At 47.0% G+C, this 13886-nt stretch overlaps 6 protein-coding genes across 6 annotated transcripts; 3 read left to right on the plus strand and 3 right to left on the minus strand. All coding sequences in view use genetic code 12, as the record gives it.

Annotated features, from left to right (window-relative positions):
* FOB63_004619 (uncharacterized protein) lies at positions 1-1092 on the minus strand (the record flags this gene model as incomplete). Its single annotated transcript, XM_002614111.1, has 1 exon — positions 1-1092. One exon carries the CDS (start codon positions 1090-1092, stop codon positions 1-3), a length of 1092 nt encoding a protein of 363 aa, XP_002614157.1.
* A 438-nt stretch (positions 1093-1530) lies between these two features.
* FOB63_004620 (uncharacterized protein) lies at positions 1531-2562 on the plus strand (the record flags this gene model as incomplete). Its single annotated transcript, XM_002614110.1, has 1 exon — positions 1531-2562. The coding sequence occupies one exon, from the start codon at positions 1531-1533 to the stop codon at positions 2560-2562; it is 1032 nt and encodes a 343-aa protein (XP_002614156.1).
* Positions 2563-3124: 562 nt separating this feature from the next.
* FOB63_004621 (tRNA (cytosine-5-)-methyltransferase) lies at positions 3125-5317 on the minus strand (the record flags this gene model as incomplete). The annotated part of the gene is made up of 1 exon (XM_002614108.1): positions 3125-5317. The coding sequence occupies one exon, from the start codon at positions 5315-5317 to the stop codon at positions 3125-3127; it is 2193 nt and encodes a 730-aa protein (XP_002614154.1).
* A 1838-nt stretch (positions 5318-7155) lies between these two features.
* On the plus strand, positions 7156-8280 carry FOB63_004622 (Ring finger domain family protein; the record flags this gene model as incomplete). The annotated part of the gene is made up of 2 exons (XM_002614107.2): positions 7156-7197; positions 7249-8280. 2 exons carry the CDS (start codon positions 7156-7158, stop codon positions 8278-8280), a joined length of 1074 nt encoding a protein of 357 aa, XP_002614153.2.
* Positions 8281-8979: 699 nt separating this feature from the next.
* On the minus strand, positions 8980-9768 carry HAP31 (Hap31p; the record flags this gene model as incomplete). The annotated part of the gene is made up of 1 exon (XM_002614105.2): positions 8980-9768. One exon carries the CDS (start codon positions 9766-9768, stop codon positions 8980-8982), a length of 789 nt encoding a protein of 262 aa, XP_002614151.1.
* Positions 9769-11885: 2117 nt separating this feature from the next.
* On the plus strand, positions 11886-13457 carry FOB63_004624 (glycolipid translocation protein; the record flags this gene model as incomplete). Its single annotated transcript, XM_002614104.2, has 1 exon — positions 11886-13457. The coding sequence occupies one exon, from the start codon at positions 11886-11888 to the stop codon at positions 13455-13457; it is 1572 nt and encodes a 523-aa protein (XP_002614150.2).
* Positions 13458-13886: the final 429 nt, after the last annotated feature.

Raw genomic sequence — 13886 nt, forward strand, 5'->3', positions numbered from 1 at the left:
TCATATCTTGAAAACATGTCTCTTTTTCTGCGGGGCCTCCGACTCAGGCGACTCTCGTTTTCTTTTTGCGGGGCGCAAAGGTGAAGACGTGTCCTCCTTGAAATTCTCGTCGTTGTAATAGTTGAGCGAGTTCATGTCCTCATCTTCTACGCCAAGGTCTGTGGCCTGGGGAAAAATTGTAGTAGATGCCTCTGCAGCCAAGAGTTGTATTTTCTTTTTCTTTTTTCTTTCTGAAAGCGTGTTGTTGGCGCTGTGGAATGTTTCATCTTCTGTGTCTGTAGCCATTGAGGATTCAGGGAGTTTTTCAGATTGTCTGTTTGTTTCTTCAGTGTCTGCTGTTTCACTATTCTCAATGCTGCTCTCTCCCTTCTGTTCGTGTTTGTCTTGATTTGCCGTTCCTTGTCCGTCTTCTGCTTCTTCTCCTGTACCTCTTTCAGCATCGTCCGTTTCTGGTTTAGACGGTGTAGAATCCACACTGGAGTTGGCAGGCGAAAAGCCAGCCTTTTTCTCCGTTTGAGAAAGCTTCAACGACGCCTGAGACACCAAGGACGAGACGCCAAAGTCAATGCGAGGCGCTGCGTTGCCGCTGCGTTTCTTTTTGAAGATGGGCGATGCGCCAGAAAACATCGATTGGTTGGGCGATAAGAACGTGCTGCCTGCAGAAACTGATCTTTCTCCCAATCTTCCCGAAGAGTTGGGCGGCGACAAGATGCTCGACCGTGACATGGCAAGCGAAGATCCCGATACTGCCCTGGTTTTAGGCGCCGCTGCTGTTGCTTCGTCCAATTTCTTGCGGAGTTCAGCCACCAGGTCCTTCAATTCGTCAATCTGCGCCTCGTGCAACTTTTCCTTCGTGGAAAGCTGCAGTTTCAACACCGACACGCGGAGCTCGTAATCTAGGAGCTTTTTCTCCGTTTCTAGGTCCTTGGCGTCTGTTTTCGGCGCCGCCTGTGTTTGTGGAGCATCTTTCTGGTGCAAAGCTAGAACTTTGAGAGTACACAAATGAATAAGCAAGTTGCGGGACGTGTTCTCCGCCTCAAGCTCGGAAAGCTGCTGCTTGAGCCGGTAGTGCTCGTCCAATAGGGTCTCCATCGAAAAAGAAGGGAAAAAAAGACAAATTGCAAGGAAGAAGGAAAAGTAAATAGACAAGTAAAGAAGATGTGAGCGCGCACTATTTACCTAAGATATAAGCATCGCGAAATGGGATTCTCATCTGATCTGGTTTTTATTGTCCAACAGATTTTAGGATCTTCGGGAGTTTGCTTGGTCTTTCATTCGTGTGGTGATTGATATTTTGATCTCATCTGCATTTCCTGGATTTACTTGAAGTGATTTCCCAGACTCCGAATCTTCAAGTCTTCAAAGTATATCCAAGTCTGCTTCAAGTCTAGGGTAACTTCAAGTCTAGTTTATCCAAATCAACTTCAAGTCTAGTTTATCAAGTCTGCTTGTCTTCTAAATTTATCCAAGTCTACTTGTTGTTTCTCCAAGTTTCAAGTCTTTGTCTTGTCTTCGTCTCTTAGATTCTTCATGATTCTCCAGGATATCGGTCCCAGCTGCAAAGGCAGCAAAAGAGAAGAGCGGTTCAAGCATCTCAACGTCTTTCAAGCATGCGATGACTCGTATGTGGTGGATGCGCTTCTAAACGAAGAAGCGATTCTCCGATCGCCCTACCACAAGATCACCGAAGAAGGAAACCGTACCAAGATCTTTTTGGACAAAAGCGCCCCGGACTACGACGACTTGTTTGGCCACAAAGGAAACGCCGTGGCGCCAGACGACATTCTAGAGGTGCTCAAGCCGCTGACGTTGAAGATTCCCATAAAATACAGAGAGGAGTTTGGGCCGGACCAGCTTCCGCTGGCAGAGCTTCTTTCGGCGTTGCAGTACTATGCCAGCCACTTGGAGCTTCCGAAAAACAGCATGGACGAGACGGCGCTTTTGGCGTTGGGCATTTTGGCCGAGTCCTGGGCCGATGAAATGGTGTCTGAGTCTGTGGCTCTGATGTTCATGGAGCTTGCGGAAGAAAACACGCCTGCTTCGGCGGAAGACATGTATGGCCCTTCTTCCGACTCGGATCTTCTAGATTCGCTGGACGGCGACGTGGTCTGCGGGTCAGACGACGATAGCGACATCATGTCTCTAGAAATGGAGGAAAGCGACACCGAGGACGAAGAAAGCGAAAGTAATAAATCCGACGTCGCCTCGGTCTCTTCGTCTTCGTCTTTCTCCGACTCTGGAACGACGTGCTCCGATTCGGCTGAGTCTGAGCCTGAAACTGCGACTACAAGAGCTGATTCAAAAGCTTTTGCGCCTGAAGCTAAAGTTTCTCCTTCTGGTTCTGCTCCTTCTGGTTCTGCTGCAGGTTCTGCTCCGAATTTTGATGTGTCTGGTTCTTCTAATGTGTCCTTTGCGGAGCCTGAAAGATATAGTCCATCACCTTCGCCTTCTCCTCCTAGGGCATATGCCTCGGCGGCATTTCGGGAAGCCACCAAAGTAGCCCCAATCATGGAAACACTGACGGAGGAAAGTTCGGACGCCGAGTCGAACACGTCGATTTAACGAACGAACATTGGACCAAGAACAGTCTAGAGCCTAATCATTAATGCATCTCGTTGGTTGTTCTCATGTTTGACTGTAGGCATATTTAGCAATTCACCACTAAACATAGCTTTCAATTCACAAACTGAACATAGCTTTCAATTCACCAAACTTAACATCAATTCACCACTTAAAATCAATTCACCAAACTTAACATCAATTCACCAAACTTAACATCAGTTTTTCAATTCGCCAAACTTACATCAGTTTTTCAATTCACCAAACTTAACATCAATTCGCCAAACTTAACATCAGTCTTTTAGTTTACCAAACTTAACATCAGTAGCACTTCACCACTGAACATAGCTTTCAATTCAGTTTCCAAGCTCCCCTATCAAGCTCTTTCGTTTGGCTTTTCGTCTAATACTTCAGACTCAATCCATTAATTCTTCGAGATCTCGGTTACATGCAACTTCTACAGAACGCTTTCTAACGTTTTATTGATACTTCTACAGAACGCTTTCTAACGTTTTATTGGTACTTTCTACAGAACGCTCTCTAACGTTTTATTGATACTTCTATTCTACTTTGTCTCAGTCTTTTCCTCAGTTTGCTCAGTCTCCTCGGTTTCAGTCTTTTCTTCAGTCTTTTCTTCAGTTTGCTCAGTCTTTTCAGTTTCCGTCTCTTCCGAACGGGCCCGTTTCTGCGCCTCCACCTTCATCTGGTAGATTTTCTCCTTGCCCTCGTCGTTGGCCGACGTTTCAATGTCGTAAAGACGCATGAGCAACTCCTGGGTGTCGTGCTTGTTCACCATCAAGTTGACGTTGGCCCTGCCCTTCCACAACGGCATGAACAAGTCCTCAAGCCCCTCACGCTTGATGGTCAAAAACACACAGCCCTCCGACATGGCCTCCAACTTCTCGCAGAAGGCCGCATCCGTTTGCTTGAGGTTCTCGATGCGGGGAAAGGCGTCCTGGAACAAAACCTTCAACAAGTCCATGCTGGTGGTCAATTGTCTGGCCGGGCCCAAGTGCTGGCGGAGGAGAGGCAACGCTTCGTTCTGGGCCCTCCATGGACAGACGCCGCTGTCGTTTCTCTGGGCGCTGAAAAGCTTGATGCCCGCGTGGATGAGCTTCAACTTCTGCGTCTCGCTCTTCAAGATTTGCGCAATGGATGGGCTCACGTAGTAAATCACACGGCACGCCTCGCCCGTGGCGTTTCTCACCAACTCGGTGTTCCGCGGGAACTTGTCGTCGACGTCGTAGAAGGCCCAGCACTTCTGCAACAGCTCGTTGGCCGGGTCCAAGAACACAAACGGCTCTTCGTTGGCGCCGCGCGGCGTTTTCTTTCTGCTTGTGGGCACCGCCTGGGTCTGCTCTTTCTGCTCTTTCTGCTCTTTCTGCTCTTTCTGCTCTTTCTGCTCTCTCTGCTCTTGCTCGGTCTGCTCTTTCTTCTCCGTCTTGGCTCTCTTTTGCTCGGGCTCGCCGTCTCTCTCGGAGCCTTCTCTCTTGAGCTCGGCCTTGGGCTTCTTCTCAAACACCGTGATGAAGAATCCGCCCGTGTTCTGCAAGTGTGGGTACACACGCACGCATCTGTCCAAGTGGAAGGCCTGGGCCTCTTCTTCTGAAGGTGGGAAAGCGGTCGCATGCACGCCTTCGTCGCCCTTCTGTTTCTCCTCCAACTCCTTGTTGAACACCTTCCACGACGAAACACCGGCCCGTCTCTTCAAGCCCGGCAACTCGGCCGAAACGTCCACAAGCGAAGCCTGGGGAAACCGGCGCAATGCTTCGGCCACAACAGCCTCGTTTTCGATCGGAGACATCGAACATGTCGAGTACACAAGACGCCCGCCCTCCTTCAACAACTGCAAGCCCCGCGACAAGATGTTCACCTGCAACGGATGCAAGCCCATGCCGTCGGCCACAGTGAAGTCTTTCCACACGTTGATGTTCTTTCTCATGGTGCCATCACCGGAACAGGGCACATCACACAAGATCCGGTCGAACTTGATGTGTTCGCTGTGCTTCTCGAGCTGCACCCGTGGGAACAACTGAGCATCATGGTTCACCACAAGGAAGTTGGGCGAGTTCAACCGCTTGACCTGGTGCACCAACATGTGCGATCTCTTGTAGTCGCTGTCGTTGGCAATGACAAAGCCCGAGGCTGGAGTTTCGGCGTCCTTGGCATGTAAGGCCTCCACAAGCTGGGCCGTCTTGGAGCCGGGCGCCGCACACATGTCCAACACCGCATGGTGGGGCTGCACGTCCATCAAAAGCGGCGGAATCATCGACACGGCTTCCTGACGGGAAATGTTGCCCACGGTGGTTTCAAGCACCAAAAACCGCTGCGTCTTGGCAAACTCGGCGTTTTTCCGGATCACCAGCTTCGGCACGTCCAACTGCCACCCCAAGTTGTCCGGGTAGAAAGCAATGTTCTTTGGCGCAAGAGGCATGCCTTCAAACGTGGCGTCTTTCAACTTGGACACGTGGTCGTCCACAAACTTCTGGTTGACCTCCTTGGCATGTGCCTTGGATCCCGTGATGCGGAACGTCAACGGCAAGTCCCGCTGACAGTGCTGTTTGAAGGTGTCCCATTCGTTTTCGGGAATCAACCCAAGCGCCTTGTAGTAGGCCTCCCACTTTTCGTTTTCGCGGCTGACTTCGACCCAGTGGCCTCTGTTGTCGGACTTGTTTGCGCGGGCGCCGTCTCTCTTGCCGAATTTTTTTCCTCCTCTGGTGTTTTTTCTGGCCATGATGCTTCTGAAGATTCTGAGCATGGTTTTTTTCGCGATGCGATAGTGTGTAGATAATGGCGATGCTTTCACGTGAATAGACAAGCTATGAAAGTGTTAGACTCCCAGCTTTACAATATGGTGGCTATGGTTACACTATGACTTAATACACGATGGCTTAAGTATGGTTAACTATGGCTTAATACAAGAAGCTTAAGTAATGGTTAACTATGGCATAATACACAAAGGCTTTAACTATTTTAGCTGCACTATGGCTTAACTATGGTTTAATTACACGATGGCTTACTAGTTTTACGATGGCTTAAACTACGGTTTAATTGCACTATCGCTTAAACTATGGATGTAATTACTATCGCTTAAACTATGGTTACACTATGGCTTTACAGGCTTTACGGTATGGCTCTATGGCTTAAGGCTTTGGCTCAAACGGCTTTAATTACACGATGGCTAAACTGGTTTTACACTGGCTTACTCTACATAACTCCACATGGTCCTGCTTTAGTGTACGTCATCCAAAATGCTCGACTATCATCTCAGATTCATCGTGGTTTGAGACTGTCATCCGGTCTAGACACGGATCTTTCAAGGGAGCCGTGATCTTCCAGTTGAAAGCGAAAACGGGTCCGATTATGTTCACTACATGCAATCAGTCCAGGAATATCAGCAAGGTATTTCTGAGACAAATGTGTTTCTACCCATCTTCTCTGTCCTTGCAAAATTAATGTACATGACGATCCGAAAGACGATCAATGCATACAATGAGATCATGGATTAGAATTCTTGCTCACTAGACTTCAAAAATATGGTTGAAATGTCTGGGCTTAACCGACAAATTTCTCATGCATTCTTTACGTTTCTAAGCTATAAGAGGCGAAGGAAGCGATGAAAGTATTGAGGCTGAACTGGTTTTAGAAGATTTCCTTAGATATTTTATGTGAACGTTCGTTGTGGAAGTGAGTCCATTTATCAACTCTTCAATGTTTGGATTAAAATATAATAAAGTTTGAGCGGAAATACAGATTAGAAATTAGATAAGTATATTTAAAATCAAATCATAATAATAATAATTATTATTTTAATATAATGTCTGATACATTTTAGTAGGTTTAAGAAGTGTACAAATACAATTAGAGAATGGAAAAAATGAAGACTTAGAAATCCAAGTCACTCCTGATTTCATTGAATCTAATTTAACTAGAGATGTTAGAGATTCTGATTTAGAATTAATATTAACTGATTAAAGATCTCCCATCCGGCCCACAATTAATGTACATTCTTTTACTCTTGCTTCGATCTTAAATGGCTCCACAACAGCTACATGTGCGATCTGCCTAAAAGATGGACTGGCTAAGACTCGAACTAGAGACTTTGCATTTTTTGACAGTGGAACCGGCCATTTCTGTATAAGTACGGAAAAATCACCCACCTCAACTACCTAGCAATAGATACTCTGGCCATTAGTTCGGTCTTTCTTAAGTAAAACTTTTGGTAAATGCAACTGTGAGTAAATTCGATTTCAAAAATTCGGCAATTTTTGAAAAACAAGTTTGCATTGCATTTCCATTTCTACAGAATTCATTTCCATTTCTACACAATCCACTCGCACTTATGCCAAATGTCAGGTCACACGACAATTACAAGACAAAAAGGCCCAGCAAAAATCGAAACGGCCCGAAAAACACACAAAAAACCACCACAAAATTCATTTCAGCTCCACTATAAACCCCGCTTCTCCTCTCTTCTCCTCTCTTCTCCACCCTATCGCTTCCTGTCAATCTTATCCTTCCGGCTTTATCAGTAGTGCCCGGACCATTTTGCACCCATAAACCGCACCAGGCCATTCTTCTCCACAACCATGGTAAATGTCCTACTTCAACACAACATGGAAAAAAGTGTTGGGCTTGGTATGTGCGCCAGACGGCAATATTTCTTTTTTTCCGCTGCTAACATAACAGTGTGGGGCGTTTTTGGGCGTCGTTTACCATCGCAGCGTCTCGGCGCCGCTTCAAAAAGAGCCGCCCAGCCCCATTCTCGCGTGGAAGCTTAAGGTGGCGCATGTGGCGTTGCTTGTGCTTTTTCTCGGGGCCAACTTTGCCAAGTGGGCCGTTTTCGGCACGCTCACGGCGGCCGAGGTGGACATTCTTTGGGAAAAGGCCGGCTACACCATCTGGGAGTTTGTGTTTGGGTTTCTCGTGTTCTACTCCAACACGGGCCGCCTTCTAGATGCGCATGCGGTGTTCAAGTTTGCCGGCTTGTTTCTATGCGTGTGGCTTGTCAAGAGCTTCCACTACTTGATAGCTGCCCGCGTGCAGAGACTTTACTCGAGAGAATTGGAGAGAGAAGAAGAAGAAGAAGAAGCACAAGACCTTCGAGAGCCCCGTTTTCTCATGTACCGAGTCGGGCTCGGCATTGTCGTTCTCAATGTCGTGGACGCTCTTCTCATCTTCAAGTACTTGCACGACGTGCTCTTGAAAAACTACATCCAGCACAATGTGCTCATTACCATTTTTGGGTTCGAGATCCTTAACCACTATCCGATTCTTCTATCAACGTCGCTCCGGTTCTGCCTCGACATGCGCCCGCTGGCGAGCGAGTCGTGGAAACAGACGAGACGGCAGCTTTTTTTCCTTGTCGAGTTGGCCTTGACTTTGCTCCTGCTCGCCATGTCCGTGGTGTTTTCGCTTCTCTTCTTCTACCACTACACTTTCCCAGTATACATGTTGCCGGCAGCATACAACAGCTTGAAAGCGGCAGTGGTGAAAACACGCATCCTCGTCGATTTCCGCAAGCGGGAACTCGTGCTCCGCCGCCTCCAAATCCCCGACTCCGTGGCTGGCGAAACGTGCATTTTCTGCTACGACGACATGCGGCCAGGCGTCGACAACATCCGCGTGACGCCGTGCTGCGCCCACTGTTTCCATTACGACTGTATCCGGCTGTGGTTGGAGTATTCGCCGTCATGTCCGTTTTGCCGCAAGAAAATATGAGCCACCACCGCATAATAGACACAGAATAGCAGAATGTATTTGTAGGCTTGGTAGCGAAAGCAATACTGGCAACGTAAGAAGCCAATAAGCAAGAGTCGGCCGCTCTTGAGTTTTGAGATCTGGCTGAATCGTTCGATTTTACACGACACCCATCTGTCCGAGAGCATATGGAACGTAAAGTTCATCATCAAGTCTTGGTTCCACCATGATTTTTTTTCAAGAAAACCAGAAGTGCGTTTAAATTGAACTTCTCTGAAATAAGCCGTCACTCTACTTAGTTCTTTGGCCCTTTCTTCTTTCAGCATGAGTTCTGCGCGGCTTTATACGTTTGAGGAGGCACTTCTGCAATCTTGGCATCACTTTCTTGTAGAGAGGATTCAAGTCTTACAGTAGGGGTAGCGCCGAATTCATCAAAATGTCAGTGAGATCTGGAAGACGCAATAGTCCACTTCAGTGAAGCTTTGAAGAATATACGCAGAAGACTCGTTTCTTGTTTCATTTAGAAAATGCCACGTTGTGGTTTCACTGCTAGCATGGACATGGGCACTGAGACATACGTGGGCATTTGACTAGGACCTCATTTTTTCTCAGACTTACTCTGTCCAACTGTCGCATAAAGCGTTTCGAGGCTGTTCCGGATCTACTGACCGTCACTGTTCCGAATCTCCTTGTAAAGAGGATCTTGTCCAATCTCACTTCCTAGTAGTATGTGGTGCCCGCAGCCAACGTGTCCATGTCGCCCTCCTCGCCCAACTTGCCCAAGTCGTCTATGCCGTTGTCGATGTTGTTGATGTTCTCCATGTCGTGCCGCTTGTCCTTGAGCTCGCCATGCTCCATGTATTCGTACTGGTACTCGTCCTTGCCGCCCATGGCCGGCATGTTCTCGTCCAACGACGCCACGTGGACGTCGCCCATGTGCATGTTTTCGTCCTGGCCCGCGCCAAAGTCGCCCCGCTCGCCCGTTTCCTCGTACTGGTGGAAGTAGTCCTGTGCCGGCTGCGGAAGCTCGGGCTCCTGGCTATCGAGCTCCTCCTTCATGTACGGCTCGTCCGCCTCGGGCGCCGACTTGGCGTCCGCCCGCTGCAGTTTTTTCGCCAGCTTCTTCGACGTCCGGCTCTCGCCCCGCTCCTGCTTCAACGCCTGCTGCTCTCTGTACTTGGCCAAGTATATCTTCAACACCTCGGCGTAGTTCTCAAAGCCCAAGTCGTGCATCGAGTACAAGACGTCTTCGCCGTTTATCGTTTTTCGTTTCTCCCGAAGACACTTGTCGCTGGCCTCGCTCGTGATGAACGATATGAACTCAGACACACACTCTTGCATGCATTCTTTGGCGTCCTTGCTGACCTTGGCCGACGCCGGCAACGTGTTTTTCATGAGCCGCGCCACGTTGGCGATCGGAAGCCACCGGTCCTGTTCCCGTAGCTCCATGTCCGGATTCCCCTGCACATCGTGGTCTCCCGTGTCTTTTCCAATGGGGAGGTAGCTCATTTCGAAAAGGAAAAGTAATGGAAAAAAACTTGAAAAGTAAACCCCAAACGTCGCTGTGCTGGTTTGGACAAATGAGTGGCTGGATCTTGGTTTTCCAGGTTGGAGTAGGCTGACGTTTAGATGGAGCGTGAATGGGTCTTTGAAGATGCGGCAGATTGGGCCGCGCACGACCCACGACCGTTGGTGGATACTGCTAGGGACAGCTTTGGGTGGATAGAGGGCGGTAGCAAGCTATCTGGGTTTTCGTTTTCTTTTTCTTTTTTTTCGTTTTTTCTTTTTTGTTTGCTTGTTGGTTTATCTTGTTTAGCTTGTGGCTATTTGGTGGAGTAGCTGTGTGCCGGAGCAACAATGTGACAACTTGAATGACAAAATGCGAAAGTTGATGGAAAAGTTGATCGAAAAGTAATCGAAAGTTAAATTGAAAATTAAATCGAAAAAGTTAAATCGACAGTTAAATCGAAAGTTGAATCGAAAGTTGAATCGAAAAAGTTAGATCGAGAAAGATAGATCGAAAAAGTTAGATCGAAAAAGTTAGATGAAGGTGATGAGAGGATTAAGCTAATCGAGGATTAGGTGACTAATTTTAGACCTGACCTCCCCTACCCAGATGTGACAAGTAATTACTAAAAATGTCGTAGTATTTTCAGTCAGTTCATCGAAGCTACCAGTTTAACTGGAAGATCAAAACATGACAATTCCAAAGAAAAAGCAAAGCGTGAATTGTTCTGTCAGTAAAAGCAAGAGGAAGCTCTATAGATCTTCCTTCTCTATACCCTTTTGATCGTTGAACAAAATCAAGAAATTCGTTCGGGTCATTAGAAAGAAAATTTGACAGATTAGATATTGAATAATCCTAAAGAGAGGACATTCCCCAATGGAATAATAATAAGCAGTATCTTAGACAATTCATTATCACTATGTCTTGACGACTTTTGGCATAGCGCCATGTTGTCGAATGAATGTGTTGTCGAATGAATGTGTTGTCGAATGAATGTGTTGTCGAATGAATGAGAATCGAATCAAAAATATCATTTTGTTAGTCAAAGAAAGAATACTTGAGAGATGCGATGAACAAGCAGTGGGACTATTACGATACTTTAATGAAGAACTTGTCATTGATGAAGGTTACTCAAAAGTACTAAACTTCCACCAGTAATCCATAGTGATATTCTTCGAAATGAAGCAGATGATACTACAAAGAGCAGTTCTCGGGGTACTCTAGCGAATAGTCTGACGAAACCATATGCCTAGTTCTAAACGAATCCCCAATGGCTCATGTAATCCAGCCTAGTCCAGTTTGTAGATTCTAGTATAAAGTGTCTGTTCAAGCTTATGTTCGGCTGTTCAGTTAATTATTCAGTTGTTCTTTAGTTGTTCAGCTGTTCAGTTAATTGTTCAGTTGTTCAGCTGTTCAGTTAATTGTTCAGTTGTTCAGTTAAATGTTCAGTTCTTTAGTTGTTCACCTGTTCATTTTATTTGTAGTTTATTCGTTCAGCTGCTCAGTTAAGTTGCTCAGTTTGTTCGTTCAGTCAATCTGTCAAGCCTAAATGCACTATATTCTCGTCTAGTACTAAACCACTTCGTCCATCAGTTTGCGCAAGCAAAAACAGCCTAATCATGTCCAATCACCCAACGAGTCCAGTGGTCCAAGCCGCTAGTCAAATCGTAGTCTCAATGATAATCCGATCTAACTTATGTTCACCAGTCAGCCAATCTTTCAGTCAATCGTCTCATCCAATCTTTTCAGTCGATCTTCATCAGTCTTCTAATCAATCAATCATCCAATCTTCATCTAATCTTCTTCAGCCAATCAATCAATCATCCCATCGTCTTCAGTCAATCGTCTTCATCGTCTTCATTCAGTCTAGGTCAAGCATGAGGATAGTCCCAACTCTATCTACCGTATGGCCAAGAGCCTCGCACATGCCCATTGGAATAAAATATGGAAGCAGTTACGAATTTCTGGCTCCACTAGTCAGTCAGTCTAAGTCTTCCATGCATAACAGTGCGCGCAGTCTCTTCTATCTTAGCGGGTCTATCTGGTCTATTTACTTGGCCTTTCTAGTTTTCTAGTTGGTCTTTCTAGTTGGTCTATCTAGTTCAGTTTATCAGTCTTCATGTCCGGAGTCTCCTCCTTGATCCTCTCGCAGGCGCTCACAAAAGCCTTCACGTTTGCGTCCAACCAGCTTCTTGTGCACAACATCTCGCCCGAGATCTTTGGCGTGGCCGCGTACTTGGACTTTTTCAATGGCACGGTGCTCTTTTTCAGCCGGGAGGCCGAGCGCATGGCGGTCCAGCGGGCACAGGACCCGTCGAAGCAAAGGTTACGCCAGAAGATCGTCAACTTTGCCTACTTGCCGTTGCTCTTGGGTGTTCCCATTGCAACTGGCCTATACATGCTCCAGCGCCATTCGGACTTGTATGTTTCGGCGATCCTGCCGTTGCCGTATCACACAGTCACGGCGGCGCTAGTGGCGCTTCTGCTCTTTCTTGAGTTGCTCAGCGAGCCAGCTTATGCCCTCAACCAGTACAGCTTGAACTTCCGCCTGCGGTCGAAAATCGAAAGCGCAGCGGTGTTTGCCAAGTGTCTAGTGACGCTTGTGGGCGTGGTGGCGAGCAAGAAAGCTGAATACTTTGACGGCTTGGCGGTCTTGGCCTTTGCCTCGGGCCAGTTGGCCTACTCGCTCACAAATTTTGTGGCATACTCTCGGCTTGGGGGCGTCCAGGCGCCGAGGAGAATAGAACAAACAAAAACGATAACAAAAACAAAAACGACAACACCAACAACATCAACAGTATCTTCGTTTCTCGACCCCGCCATCTGCCAGGTGTGGAAATCGCTCTTTGTCCAAATGATCTTCAAACATCTCCTCACCGAGGGAGACACTTTGCTCACCAGCTATCTTTTCAGCGTGGCCGACCAAGGCATCTACTCGGTGATCAGCAATTACGGCTCGATCTTGGCCCGTCTTCTCTTCCAGCCCATCGAGGAGTTTTTACGGGTCTCTTTCACCAGAGCTTTTGCCAGCGAAACGAAAAACGTGGCCGCGTCGCTCGCTCTCATGGAAAACTTGCTAGTGTTCTACTTTGACCTCTCTCTCCTCATTGTTTTGGGCGGCTATACCAACGGCGCTTTCATGCTTCGGCTTCTTTTGGGCCGAAGCGAAAAGTGGAGCGCATCTTCGGTGTTTGACGTTTTCCCCCAATACGTCTTGTACTTGCCATTCATGGCGTTCAACGGGATTCTCGAGGCCTTTTTCAGCAGTGCGTCGACTCAAACGGAAATCTCTCGCTTTTCCTATTTCATGTCGTTCCTGAGTATTTCTGTGTTGGCCCTTCTGTACGTATTGGCCAAACACTTCCACTTTGGCCTCGACGGCTTGATTTTTGCCAATATGGTCAACATGACTCTTCGTGCGGGCTACTGTTTGAACTACTTCTTTCGTTTTTCAACCAAACACGGTGTTTCTGTGTCAAGACAGGGTTTCCGCTCGAGACTAGGCCTCCCAGCCATAACTGTTGCTACAGCTTTTGTCATTCAGAGCCAATTCTTCCGCCAATCTTCCAGCTGGAGACAGTTTATAGCAAGTGTTATTTTCTGTCTAGTTTGTCTAGGCGTGATGCTCATCCACGAAAGGAAGAATTTGCTTCCACAGGTGAAAAGGGTTCTTGGGAGAAAGCGTGATTGAGAGACTTGAGAAGAAGGAGCACAGACTGAAAGGATTTCCGGAAAAACATTCTAGTCTCGCTACAAGAGACTAAATCATAGAGAGAACCGCATGAAGTAGCGTCATGAAGGTACAACTAAGAATTCATTGGCGTGAACCGTCCTTCATGGGTGTCTGGCCAAGTATGGTATCTTAATTTCACACAATAGGGAAATTATTGCGGTTACTAGAAGATTGGGAAGAATCTCGGCCACTTGAGATCACACCTATCGAGAAAACGTTGTAAGATTTACTGAGACCCAGACAATAGATAGACCATCATCTAGTTCTCCGCACCGTATAAAAGGAGATTAATATAACACATGAGCAATCTTCAAGTATGAGCCACCTATCGAGAAGTCTTTGGCAGAAAGAACGTTATTGGGGCAATTTTCAAGCTTGAACGATTGT

This window comes from Clavispora lusitaniae, assembly GCF_014636115.1.
Source record: "Clavispora lusitaniae strain FDAARGOS_655 chromosome Unknown tig00000223_pilon, whole genome shotgun sequence".
Classification (NCBI taxonomy): Eukaryota; Fungi; Ascomycota; class Pichiomycetes; order Serinales; family Metschnikowiaceae; genus Clavispora; species Clavispora lusitaniae.